This window comes from Drosophila ananassae, chromosome 2L (assembly GCF_017639315.1).
Source record: "Drosophila ananassae strain 14024-0371.13 chromosome 2L, ASM1763931v2, whole genome shotgun sequence".
NCBI classification, from domain to species: domain Eukaryota; kingdom Metazoa; phylum Arthropoda; class Insecta; order Diptera; family Drosophilidae; genus Drosophila; species Drosophila ananassae.
In genome coordinates, this window is record NC_057927.1 from 19853676 (window position 1) to 19866422 (window position 12747).

At 41.4% G+C, this 12747-nt stretch overlaps 4 protein-coding genes across 4 annotated transcripts; 2 read left to right on the forward strand and 2 right to left on the reverse strand.

Moving 5' to 3' along the window:
• Positions 1-283: 283 nt before the first annotated feature.
• Positions 284-1781, forward strand: LOC6501497 (beta-1,4-N-acetylgalactosaminyltransferase bre-4). The gene has a single exon (XM_001955337.4). It carries the CDS (start codon positions 540-542, stop codon positions 1509-1511), a length of 972 nt encoding a protein of 323 aa, XP_001955373.1. The 5' UTR covers positions 284-539; the 3' UTR covers positions 1512-1781.
• A 106-nt stretch (positions 1782-1887) lies between these two features.
• On the forward strand, positions 1888-3455 carry LOC6501498 (adipocyte plasma membrane-associated protein). The gene is made up of 4 exons (XM_001955338.4): positions 1888-2145; positions 2196-2407; positions 2468-2756; positions 2815-3455. The coding sequence occupies exons 1-4, from the start codon at positions 2030-2032 to the stop codon at positions 3449-3451; spliced, it is 1254 nt and encodes a 417-aa protein (XP_001955374.2). The 5' UTR covers positions 1888-2029; the 3' UTR covers positions 3452-3455.
• A 77-nt stretch (positions 3456-3532) lies between these two features.
• On the reverse strand, positions 3533-6944 carry LOC6499065 (SCY1-like protein 2). The gene is made up of 6 exons (XM_001955339.4): positions 6698-6944; positions 6035-6634; positions 5095-5970; positions 4820-5039; positions 4590-4763; positions 3533-4522 (listed from the first exon to the last, which is right to left on the reverse strand). The coding sequence occupies exons 1-6, from the start codon at positions 6822-6824 to the stop codon at positions 4021-4023; spliced, it is 2499 nt and encodes an 832-aa protein (XP_001955375.1). The 5' UTR covers positions 6825-6944; the 3' UTR covers positions 3533-4020.
• A 3566-nt stretch (positions 6945-10510) lies between these two features.
• LOC6499064 lies at positions 10511-11099 on the reverse strand. The gene is made up of 3 exons (XM_032449791.2): positions 11016-11099; positions 10744-10959; positions 10511-10690 (listed from the first exon to the last, which is right to left on the reverse strand). Exons 1-3 carry the CDS (start codon positions 11097-11099, stop codon positions 10529-10531), a joined length of 462 nt encoding a protein of 153 aa, XP_032305682.2. The 3' UTR covers positions 10511-10528.
• Between the last annotated feature and the right edge of the window lie 1648 nt (positions 11100-12747).

Genomic DNA, 12747 nt, shown 5'->3' on the forward strand with positions numbered 1-12747 from the left:
TTAAATTTTGCGAACAAAAATAATCTCTTATATTCGTTTAAAAGGGTTTCCAGAGTCTCATTTGAAAGGGGTTTGGTAGCCATATTTACGATAAATTACTTGATTTCATTTAACTCATAAAATATTTGCATAATCTATGATAAGATATACTGCCTCTTATCTATCTTTGAACTGAAGTGGACTTCCTTATTGAAGAATCTGATTTTTTGAGCCTAATATTATTTGTGTAATCTTATGATATTTTTAATAAATCATTATTTAAAAAAAAAGAAAATAAATGAAATTTAATTAATTTATAACAAAACTTTTAAAATTATTACAAAATATATAGTAACTTTCACATAAAGGCCTTACTGTACATAGCCGCGCCGATGTATTGCGGCGGAGGGAGCGTTTTATCTTCCAGCCTTGGTAATCAGCTGTTTGCTTACCAATAGCCCGCGATTCACTCACGCTTGTCACCATCGAGAGGATGAGGAGTTTTTCTCGATTTCGGACTCGATCCCGATCTTCCTGAGAACTAGTGCTCCCGCCAAACGATGTTCGTGCGACTCTGGCATCGGAGCTTCTACATCCACGACCTTCTCGCCATTGGATTGCTGATTACGCTCATAGTTTACCTAGCACTGCCCTTCCGATTCGCGTCTCACTACGAGTACATCGATGGATCACGGATTGAGGCGGCATTAATTCCGCAAGTCACCCGAAATATATCCCTTCAGGAGGTGTTCGAGTGCAGATACGTAGAGATACTCGAGGAGAACCGATTTGTGTACAATCTTGCTCACTACCATGAGGCTGTTCATCGGCAGGAGGAGATTCGTCCAGGTGGCGAGTTCCGGCCAGAGCAGTGTCAGGCCCGTTATAGCACTGCCATCATTGTTCCCTATAGGCAACGAGAGGAGCAACTGCACGCCTTCCTCACCTACATGCACAACTATTTGCGCCAGCAGCTGATCCATTATCGGATTTTTCTGATTGAGCAATTCGACCATAAACCTTTCAACCGGGCGATGCTCTTCAATATTGGGGCCCAGGTGGCGGCTGAATATGGCTTCCCCTGCTTGGTGCTCCACGACGTGGACTTGCTCCCGCTTAACTCGGGTCAAATGTATGCTTGCACAGAGCTACCGCGACACATGTGTTCGGCTCTGGATCACTGGCGCTTTCGGCTACCTTATCGCGGACTATTCGGCGGCGTGGTGTCCATCAACACCGTCCAGTTCCAGCAGATAAACGGGATGTCAAATCTGTACCATGGTTGGGGCGGTGAGGACGATGATCTGTACGAGCGCCTACTAGCGATGGGCATCGATATATGTCGCTTTGCGCCGGAGTTTAGCGAGTACACCATGTTAAAACACAAGCCGGAGCGACCCAACGAAAACCGGGTGGCCCTGCTTAGGGCAGCCGCACTTCGCCAGCACTCTGACGGACTCAACTCTCTCGTCTACAAGGAGGTAGAACGCCGCATGCACAGTCTATTCACTCATGTCCTGGTGGAGACCTGAGGGTGATACCAGTATTTGTTATCTAGCTTGTAGGCCAATTGTTTTTGTAGCCAAAGATTTTGGTGCACCTTAGCTTAGCAATGGATTAACAGCAGCCTTAGACAATGCGTTCCGATTTGCTCGTGATATATGTATATCTCACTCACTAGACTAAGCTAAAAGTTCGGGAGGATAAAAAACACAAGGGAAAGATCTCAGAGAATATAGATATCGCCAAAGATATCTTGAGCACTTTCTGCGTTTATCACTAATAAATGATTTCAAATTGAAGTCTTCTGTTTGTGGGTTTTGGAAATGGTTATATTTTATTGTGTGTATTTTATATTATGGAGGAATTCAATAGTAAAAAGTTTCAAATTCAAACTAGTGTTGCATTGAATCGATTGATCGCAGTTTGTTTAGTTGGAAGAGGTAAACTTACTCGTAATCATGACTATCATCACCAGCAGCAAACGCCCAGCAGCTCGCGGCTTATCGAGGGTTCAATGAGCACTTTCAGTTGACTATTGACGCTAAAAATGGGTTTCATTCAGTCTTTCCTTAAAAAATGTGTTTATTTTGTCATATTTCTTGGCGCTATATTTTTCCTTCCTGGATTACCGCCCAACACGACTTTTCAGTTTAAAGAATATGTGTAAGGTGCCTATTTTTCATTTTAAACTTATAGTAAAGTGTTGCCTTTAGGATTAAACCCCCAAGGGAGCTAACTGGGGTGCTCCAACTGAATACTCATCTTGACGGAGCGAAACATTTATTTAAGGGTCAAGTGTTTGGCCCGGAGAACCTTCTACGCGGAAAAGAGGGCCTATACACGGGTATTCATGGAGGAGAGGTCGTACAGTTGAATGTGGAAAAGGAGCTTCTTGAAACTATAACAAAAGTGGGAGAGCCTTGTGGTAAGATTATACATACATAGAATATTACTTGTCACTTATTACATAGCTATTTTTAAACAGATTATATGTTCGACGATAAAAAGTGCGGATATCCTGTGGGTTTGGCTCTGGACACAAAGGGGAACAATCTGATTGTGGGTGATGCCTATCATGGATTATGGGAAGTCAACATAAAATCGAATAAGAAGACTCAGTTGGTGTCCCCGAAGGAGATTCTCCCAGGCACAAGAGTTGATCGTCCTGCTCAACTATTTAACAGTGTGGCAGTTGCCCGGAATGGGGACATTTATTGGACTGATTCCCTATCTGATGATGTAGCTTTGGTTTTGTTTGCCAATCCCTCGGGGCGGTATGGTTTACAAATAATCCTCAAATAATAACAGTATTTTATATAACATATTTTATAGTCTTTTCAGATACGATCGGGAAAGGCGGACCAACGAAGTACTCTTGGACGGACTTGCCTTTGCCAACGGAGTAGCTTTAAGCCCGAATGAAGATTTTGTTGTCGTGGTCGAAACGGCAGCCATGCGATTGTTGAAGTATTATCTTAAAGGATCCCGAGCCGGTCAAACCGAAGTTTTTGTAGACGGTCTGCCCGGCTTACCGGATAATCTTACCCCGGACTCGGAGGGAATTTGGGTGCCCTTAGGCTTGTCCGTAGACTCTGAGAATCCTAATGTGTTTGCCAAATTGTCGCCACACCCCAAGTTGCGGTTCTTCCTTTCCCGTGTAGTGGCTCTGATTCAAGCTCCTTTTCAATTCTTCAATAGCGTGTATCCCAACAATTTTGCTGCCCACCTGTTTCACTCAGCAACGTCTTGGTTCAGCAGCTTGTCGCCAAACCGCTCCACAGTGCTACGGGTGGATTGGAATGGAAACATTGTGAAAGCCTTTCACGGATTTGATAGATCAGCAGCTGGAATATCGCATGCCGTGGAATACAATGGGCACTTATACCTGGGCTCGCCATTCAATCCTTATATAATCCAAGTGAAATTGCCGGAAACTGATGATAAGTCTACAAATAAACAGAAAGTTTAATAAATTTGCTTGGTCTTAGAATTTAAAAACAAAGATAACTTAACCAATAATCCCATGATCAATGGCTAACACGGATGTAGCTGTCTTTGATTGATATATTTTGTAAAATTTAAGTAAGGAGCAATTGCACAATGCACAGAACATGGTTGGTTGGCTTTTTCTCTAGCTAACAATAATACATATTCTATATAACTAGATGCATTCGTATCGTTTCACATCTGATATCGGTTGCGGAATGTGTCAACGAGGGATTTTGTTAAAATCTACATAATTTAATTTAAAACATGTCTAACAAACACGCACACACTTAAACGGGACAGTCACACTCTTGTATAAATACATTTATATATAATTTTATATATGCATATGCGAATATTAGATTGAGCCGATTTGTGAGGTAAAAATGTTGGAACTAAAACATGGGAAATTTGTGCTAATACTCCCATTTGTTTTTCAGTTTCTTCGATTCCAGGTTCTACAAATCGACTCACACTAGTGTATATTAGTTGCCTTGTATATTTTATGTATATGGAATATTCATTTCTATCGGTTATTGGCTACGACTGCGTCTAGTTTAAAAAGTTAAGGATGTCTTGCTGGGAGAGTGCGTTGAGGTTCTGATTATCCGTCGGCTGCAGTGGTTTTGTCTGGGGCATAAGCGGGAGAGCTTGACTTGGATTTCCCATACTCAGTTTCTGCTGTTGCTGCTGCTGTTGGATGTTGTTTAGACTGTAGTTGGTTGGGTAAATGTAGTTCACAGTCGGCTGTTGAACCGTATACATGTTGGCACCGTTGACATTGCTTGGCTTCGCTGCTCCGGCACTGTTGCCACCACCACCGAAGGGATCCAGGTCGTCTAGCGAGGAAAAGTTGTTGTTGCTCGACTGAGGGGATGCTAGTTGATGGTTCATCACCAACGGATTGGCGCTGTGCCAGCCGTTATTGCTTTGTACTTGCACAGGAGTTGCAGATGGAGGAGGAACTGATGATACCGTCGACGTTCCCAGGCCAGTAAGGTTGCTCTGCATCATGGACGAGAGAATGTCGGGCTTGGCTGCTGTGTGCGTTATTCTGGAATAACAAAAGGTTTCTTGAGTGTCATCTTCTTGTTTTTGAATCCAGCTTGATGAGTCCCTACTTGAGCTGTTCCTTGGCTTTGACGGGAGCCAGTGTGGTGGTGTTCGCCTTCGGCTGGCCCACAGAAAACCCGGAGAACATGTCATCGGTGGCCTTATTACCATTGCTGGCACCGCTGGAGGATAGTGTAGTGGTCTCGAGCTCATTGGCCAATATTTCGGAAGCATCTTTAGGTCTTATTGGAAAGAACAAAGGTAAGTACTCATGATGAAATTCTTGAGACTGACTTACTTATTGTCTCTTTGAATGGTGGACAGCTGCTGCAGTTTTTCCCGCTGCTCCAACTCCACACGGCCTAGCATTTCTTTTATAAGGGCTACAATTGTGTTAAATTGAGCGATGGTCAGACCATTTTCCACACTCAACGGGACTAGGTAGGGAATACATTTGTGGGCCATCACATCCTTGGTTATTCCCAGCTTTGTGTTGGTCATTGCAATCTTGTAGATGCCTAACACCAAGTAATATTGGAAAAATGGCGCTAAAATTGAATTTTATAAACTCACCTATGATTCCCATTATAATAGCTGGTTCGCGGCTCTGAATTTGCTGCAGGAAAGGCAGAATCTCGTCCAGCACCAGCCACTTGTCTAGGTTTTCCAGCAGCTTCCCAATGGATATAAGACAGTTTACTTTTACAGACACATTGCTGCTCTGCAGGCACAGTTTCTTGATGCGCGGCAACACCGAGTTCTTCATGGCATTGTAGTCTATTAGTGTGGAAAAAGTCGGCAGCACTGCCAGGCAGAGATCCTGGATCTGGGGCATATCGCACTCCAGAGATCGATACAATAGTGGCAGCACGCTCTGCTTCACCTCCTCCGCTGGTGTGAGTTTTAACAAAAGATCCATTTTCTGCATGAAGATCAGCAGTATCTGAATGGGATCCGTCAGTTTGAAGATCGGTTTGAGATGGGGTAGGATGTGATCGCAGTACTCCTTTTGGCTGCTCATTTCTGCGATGAGCAGAACATTGGGCAGCACAAACGGTATCATTGGTGAGTTGACGAACTCCTTGACCAAATACGGCAGGATCGAGTGTAGATTAACGCGATGTGGCAGCGTGGGAATAATTTGCGGAAGGCCCTTGTAGAACTTCGACTTCTGCAGGTTGTCCCACTGGTACAGAGAGTCTAGATAGGTCAGCGTCTTCACTCCCACGTCCTGGAAGTAGGTGATCTGCTTCAGCTCGTGCAGTTTCGGGCGCAAGCTGGCGCTAGGATGCAGAAGAGCCTTGAGGCTTTCGGTTAGCTCCCCAGGCACGGCGTTCATGGGCGGGTATTTGCGCTGATTCAGTTCATTGGCATAGCGTCGAAAGCCACTGTAATCGCTGCCGAACATTTTTAATGGTTTACCGGAGTAAATCGTAAAAATTAGAACACCTGAAAAAGGGTAAAATATTATATAACGTTGCATTATTTTTTAGAAGAATTATGTAGAATATACCCAATGAAAACAGATCACTGTCCGGCGTATTGATGCTATTTAAGGCCAACTCCGGTGCTGTGTATTCTAGACTAGGTTGTGCCAGGACATGCAGTGAGGTCGTGTACTCTCGAAAGGGCCAATGGGGAGTTCCATCTGTTGCTGGCTGGTTGGCGATGCAAAAGTCAAAGCCGAACAGTTTCCAGCTGCGATTTTTATTGATCACAATCGTCTCCGCGCTGATATTACGATGCACGATCTTGGCATCTTGGTGAAGGAACTGCAAGCCATCAAAAAGCTGAAGCAGACCGTGACGTATTTCCACGTCGTAGAGCTTCTTGTCAGATCGCACAGAATCTCCAACTACATTGGCCAGTGAGGCAAAAACCGGCTCTGTGGCAAAGGCCAGCGAATCGCGGCTCTCCTCCAACGGGTGCTGTACAGTGAGGACATGGGGATGACGAATTTTGGTCAGTTGTTGCACTCCTCGACGAAGTGTTTCCAGCATTGTTTCCCTGTCGTCTTTGGACCATCGCTCCAGGGATTTTTTCTCAAAGACGAAAACCGAAACTTCCTGTTTGGTGCTCTTCTTATAACCATTGTATACCTTCCACATGAGACCTAAGGGACAACATTAGGATTTCAATATGGTACAAACTCCTTCCGGGGGCTTCAAAAACTCACCAACTCCGGCAGTGCACACTTGGTCCAGTACCTCGTACTCGCGGGTCACATTGTTTCCTGGCAGCACACCGGACAGAGTGGACACCGTCTGCACGGCTGTCGAGTAAAATTTGTTTATCATATCCATCCTGGTGGGAGATTGCACCTGCGAACCCACAAGTCAGTGCAAAATTATTTTTGTTAGTAATCAATATTGCTAGAGTGGGCGTGTGCCCCCCCCTTAACTTTGGTAATTTCAAGTAAAAACTTATACGGTCTTACTAAATACCCGTTGTGGAGCATGAACTTATATTTTTTTTGAAACTACGCATATTTTAAGAGTATCTTCAAAACATAAAAAGATGTCACGATCGTTCTAGAAACGTAATTATTTTGTTAAATCAAAAACAATTAATTAAATAAAAAATACTTCAATCCAAATAAATACCAGCAAATATGCAGTGTTGCAAAGTGCTTACTTTTTTAAATATTGAAATGGCGGTTTTGTCTTCAACAAATTTATTGTTTTTGTCACGCAATTTGTATACAAATAAAAAAAGGCTTAATAGGTAATTTTTATTTTTGTTTAAATATATGTATATTGATATTACGCTGGTGGTCTCAGTGCTTCCCTTGGTGGTCTCACAACAAAGATTTAATAATCAAATTTGTATTCCACAGATAAGTTTTCAATCGTTTGGCAGCGTTTGGAATAGAAAAGTATCTTAATATTGGTCAAATCGGTTTCATAACATTCCTTTTCTTTGTTTACTGATTATATTAAAACATAAGGAACAAGTAAACACTATGAATAACAACCACCCATAACATTGTAGGCTTTTGGAGGCTCTTGGGGACTTCCAATCTTAAAGATTCTTCACACCCTTTCAATAAAGGCTATATCTTTGTCATTATTCATCCGATTCTCAAGCGGAATACCTTAATCGATTTGTACATCGATTCTCCACAAATCTGCATCAAAACCTAGAAACAAATAATTTTTTCGATATTTTCTGAAATTTTATGGGGTGTCCCCTTCAAAAAGCGAAAGATGCGTGGGAGCGCCAATATGGCCCCCAGTGAAGACTATATCTTTGGCATTATTGATCCGATTCTCAAGCGGAATACCTTAATCGATTTGTACATCGATTCTCCACAAATCTGCATCAAAACCTAGAAACGAATTATTTTTTCGATTTTTTCTGAAATTTTATGGGGTGTCCCCTTCAAAAAGCGAAAGATGCGTGGGAGCGCCAATATGGCCCCCAGTGAAGACTATATCTTTGGCATTATTGATCCGATTCTCAAGCGGAATACCTTAATCGATTTGTAAATCGATTCTCCACAAATCTGCTTCAAAACCTAGAAACGAATTATTTTTTCGATTTTTTCTGAAATTTTATGGGGTGTCCCCTTCAAAAAGCGAAAGATGCGTGGGAGCGCCAATATGGCCCCCAGTGAAGACTATATCTTTGGCATTATTGATCCGATTCTCAAGCGGAATACCTTAATCGATTTGTACATCGATTCTCCACAAATCTGCATCAAAACCTAGAAACAAATTATTTTTTTTTGATTTTTTCTGAAATTTTATGGGGTGTCCCCTTCAAAAAGCGAAAGATGCGTGGGAGCTCCAATATGGCCCCCAGTGAAGACTATATCTTTGGCATTATTGATCCGATTCTCAAGCGGAATACCTCAATCGATTTGTACATCGATTCTCCACAAATCTGCTTCAAAACCTAGAAACGAATTATTTTTTCGATTTTTTCTGAAATTTTATGGGGTGTCCCCTTCAAAAAACGAAAGATGTGTGGGAGCGCCAATATGGCCCCCAGTGAAGACTATATCTTTGGCATTATTGATCCGATTCTCAAGCGGAATACCTTAATCGATTTGTACATCGATTCTCCACAAATCTGCTTCAAAACCTAGAAACGAATTATTTTTTCGAATTTTTCTGAAATTTTATGGGGTGTCCCCTTCAAAAAGCGAAAGATGCGTGGGAGCGCCAATATGGCCCCCCTAGAAGGCTATTTCTTTGCCATTATTGATCCGATTCTCAAGCGGAATACATTAATCGATTTGTACATCGATTCTCCACAAATCTGCTTCAAAACTAGAAACGAATTATTTTTTCGATTTTTTCTGAAATTTTATGGGGTGTGCCCTTCAAAAAGCGAAAGATGCGTGGGAGCGCCAATATGGCCCCCAGTGAAGACTATATCTTTGGCATTATTGATCCGATTCTCAAGCGAAATACCTTAATCGATTTGTAAATCGATTCTCCACAAATCTGCTTCAAAACCTAGAAACGAATTATTTTTTCGATTTTTTCTGAAATTTTATGGGGTGTCCCCTTCAAAAAGCGAAAGATGCGTGGGAGCGCCAATATGGCCCCCAGTGAAGACTATATCTTTGGCATTATTGATCCGATTCTCAAGCGGAATACCTTAATCGATTTGTACATCGATTCTCCACAAATCTGCTTCAAAACCTAGAAACGAATTATTTTTTTGATTTTTTCTGAAATTTTATGGGGTGTCCCCTTCAAAAAGCGAAAGATGCGTGGGAGCTCCAATATGGCCCCCAGTGAAGACTATATCTTTGGCATTATTGATCCGATTCTCAAGCGGAATGCCTTAATCGATTTGTACATCGATTCTCCACAAATCTGCATCAAAACCTAGAAACAAATTATTTTTTTTTGATTTTTTCTGAAATTTTATGGGGTGTCCCCTTCAAAAAGCGAAAGATGCGTGGGAGCGCCAATATGGCCCCCAGTGAAGACTATATCTTTGGCATTATTGATCCGATTCTCAAGCGGAATACCTTAATCGATTTGTACATCGATTCTCCACAAATCTGCTTCAAAACCTAGAAACGAATTATTTTTTCGATTTTTTCTGAAATTTTATGGGGTGTCCCCTTCAAAAAACGAAAGATGCGTGGGAGCGCCAATATGGCCCCCAGTGAAGACTATATCTTTGGCATTATTGATCCGATTCTCAAGCGGAATACCTTAATCGATTTGTACATCGATTCTCCACAAATCTGCTTCAAAACCTAGAAACGAATTATTTTTTCGATTTTTTCTGAAATTTTATGGGGTGTCCCCTTCAAAAAGCGAAAGATGCGTAGGAGCGCCAATATGGCCCCCCTAGAAGGCTATTTCTTTGCCATTATTGATCCGATTCTCAAGCGGAATACATTAATGATTTGTACATCGATTCTCCACAAATCTGCTTCAAAACCTAGAAACGAATTATTTTTTCGATTTTTTCTGAAATTTTATGGGGTGTCCCCTTCAAAAAGCGAAAGATGCGTGGGAGCGCCAATATGGCCCCCAGTGAAGACTATATCTTTGGCATTATTGATCCGATTCTCAAGCGGAATACCTTAATCGATTTGTACATCGATTCTCCACAAATCTGCTTCAAAACCTAGAAACGAATTATTTTTTCGATTTTTTCTGAAATTTTATGGGGTGTCCCCTTCAAAAAACGAAAGATGCGTGGGAGCGCCAATATGGCCCCCAGTGAAGACTATATCTTTGGCATTATTGATCCGATTCTCAAGCGGAATACCTTAATCGATTTGTACATCGATTCTCCACAAATCTGCATCAAAATCTAGGAACAAATTATTATTTCGATTATTTCCTAAAATTAATGGGGGATTGGAAGGACAATATGGCCATATCTTTGCTATTATTTATGCGATTCTCAAGCGGAATATAAACGATTTGTGCACCGATTCCCCAATTTGCACCAAAATTCAGGACCAAATTATTTATTAGGACTTTTTTTGGAATTTTAGGGGGGATCCCTTTTAAATAGTGAACAACATTTACTAAGCGGTTTTTAGATCTTCTACAAATGTGAAATATACATTCGTGGCAGCTTGAGGTTTCTTATTGAAAACCCAATCAATGAGTAACAAGTAGTCGCCTGTGGGTATAGGTGTCGGCAGTTTCTCAGATCTTAGATAAAAATCTTTGACTCTTTGAAGACCCTGAAATTTGAAATTTGTAATGCTTTTTGTATTGACTTTCTTTCAATTCTCACCACATAGGGACAGGTGTGATTAATTGTAGAGTATTCCTTGAAAAGCTCCCAAACTAAGCGAATCAAAGCATTATTTCTTCTTCGTATGAACTGACAACCGTCGAAGCTAACGCTGTAAAGCCAGGGCTTGTACCCATTGGCCCGCTTCATTAACTGGGCCTTTACTACAACATTGTTAACTGGATAGTGCAATGTGGCATTCACATTTAGGCAAACCTTTACAAGTATAAGGAGTAAGCATTATTTTTAAATATTGGATTTTGTGGAGAAACCTTATTCCGATTCACAGCTCTCAGGCGACAAAGACCAAACTCTACCCAAGTTTTGTTGTAGGACTCGCACACAGCATTCGTCATTTTGAAGGTCACCGCTCCCTGAAATAGAAAGGCACTAAATCAGGGTGTTTCTAGAATCTAGATGGTAGTATTTATACACTTTGAAAATGCTCCAAGGGCAGAAGCAAGAACCAAATTGCGAAAACTCTCTTCATGACCGTCGATGGAAAAGTGACACATATTTGAGGGTAAAATGGATTTATTTCTGTCTGACACAAATTACATTCACGTGTTAGCACAATAGAATAATTATATAATTATAGGTAAATGTACAAAAGCATTTGCGGGTAATCAATCAATTTCTGTCTCGTTAACCCACCCATACCCTACACTGTCTAAATGTTATTGTTATATTTTAAGCATTTTGAAAACTCTACAAAATGTAACATAAGTATTACATTTGATAAGCATTCCTCCTCCTTTTATTATTTATTCATAGTCCCACACAGTGCCATTTCATAATATTAATAACCACCTTGAGCGAGTATTTGGGGCTGACCTTTGGGGGCAGCCAGAGCGTAATTATTATTTAAGAGCTCTGTGCTTCACAGTGCATTAACTTGGCTTTTAGTGTCGCACGTCCAAGTCTCGACTTGTTGTTTATTGTCTGCACTTTGGCTCTGATGAGGAAAAGGATTTTCCGCATCTTGTTTATATGCTTTTTGAATATCTGATCTTTTCGCGTATATTGGCATATTAATGGAATTTAAACGCTTCTAGGTATATTAATAAAGCAAACACAATTAAATAACACCTTTAAAGTCAAAGTCGGAAGTTAAGTGGACCCTTCGGGCAACTCTAGCATCAAATAGATTGATAGCCATACATCATTGAGTTTATAAACAAATTACTATTGTATCTCAGGGGGATATTAGATTTTTCAGAGATAAACAAATAAGTTTTAATCAGAAATGTCAGAAAGAATAGTTAGCATTTTATAAATAAAACATGCAAAAGAGTTGACGTCAATATTTTCCATAAAGACTTAAAGATACAATTGAACGGGTATCTCATAGTCTGGAAGTTAATCTATTGTTTAATAGTTGCTCGTACTTGTTTTCATCAATAGCCTGACTATCGGCTCGTAGTTCACTCAACACCTGTCAACGGGCCAAAGCCATATCCGACGTCAGCCACTTGGCCTGTCACTGTCCCAGGCCCACCCACCTCCACCGCCTCTGTCCCTGCCCTTGCCCCATTCCAAGGAGATGAGGTCCGAGCCACTTGAGATGCATTTGCTTATCCCCGAGTAGAATTAATAGATTTTCATACATTTTTGCGTTCTCTGCGCACACGAAACGCAATCAATAAACCACTCGAATGCATTTAGCTGAACCGCTTTGGTGACTGCGACTTTATCGCCATTCCAGCCACTAGTATTTCCCAGATCCCACCTGCTCCCGCTACCCCTATAGCCGCATCGCTATTTGCCATGAAGATGTTGCTCTATGCAATTCGGCGAGTTGTTGTTTGCACGATTTGTTGCCGTGGCCGACCGTCTTTGAACCCGCTCTGAATTTCAATGGGTTCCGTTCATCCATGTCCACGTCCATGTGTGTGCTGGTGTGTCTCTGTTGGAGTGTGTGTGTATGCACTCACACACTGGCAGCCATTTGTGTTCTTCAGAGACTGATGTTTTTATACTCTCCTTGGAAGAATTCTATTTTGA

Bases quoted from the DNA above. Each gene is read 5' to 3' on its own strand.
- LOC6499065 (XM_001955339.4), bottom strand. From the start codon at position 6,824: ATGGATATGATAAACAAATTTTACTCGACAGCCGTGCAGACGGTGTCC. The intron at 6,635-6,697 runs GTGAGTTTTTGA...GTTGTCCCTTAG, and splicing joins AGTGTGCACTGCCGGAGTTG to GTCTCATGTGGAAGGTATAC. The intron at 5,971-6,034 runs GTATATTCTACA...ACCCTTTTTCAG, and splicing joins CAGTGATCTGTTTTCATTGG to GTGTTCTAATTTTTACGATT.
- LOC6501498 (XM_001955338.4), top strand. From the start codon at position 2,030: ATGGGTTTCATTCAGTCTTTCCTTAAAAAATGTGTTTATTTTGTCATA. The intron at 2,146-2,195 runs GTAAGGTGCCTA...TGTTGCCTTTAG, and splicing joins TTTCAGTTTAAAGAATATGT to GATTAAACCCCCAAGGGAGC. The intron at 2,757-2,814 runs GTATGGTTTACA...CATATTTTATAG, and splicing joins TTTGCCAATCCCTCGGGGCG to TCTTTTCAGATACGATCGGG.
- LOC6499064 (XM_032449791.2), bottom strand. From the start codon at position 11,099: ATGACGAATGCTGTGTGCGAGTCCTACAACAAAACTTGGGTAGAGTTT. The intron at 10,960-11,015 runs GTTTCTCCACAA...ATACTTGTAAAG, and splicing joins GAGCTGTGAATCGGAATAAG to GTTTGCCTAAATGTGAATGC. The intron at 10,691-10,743 runs GTGAGAATTGAA...TTCAAATTTCAG, and splicing joins ATCACACCTGTCCCTATGTG to GGTCTTCAAAGAGTCAAAGA.
- LOC6501497 (XM_001955337.4), top strand. From the start codon at position 540: ATGTTCGTGCGACTCTGGCATCGGAGCTTCTACATCCACGACCTTCTC.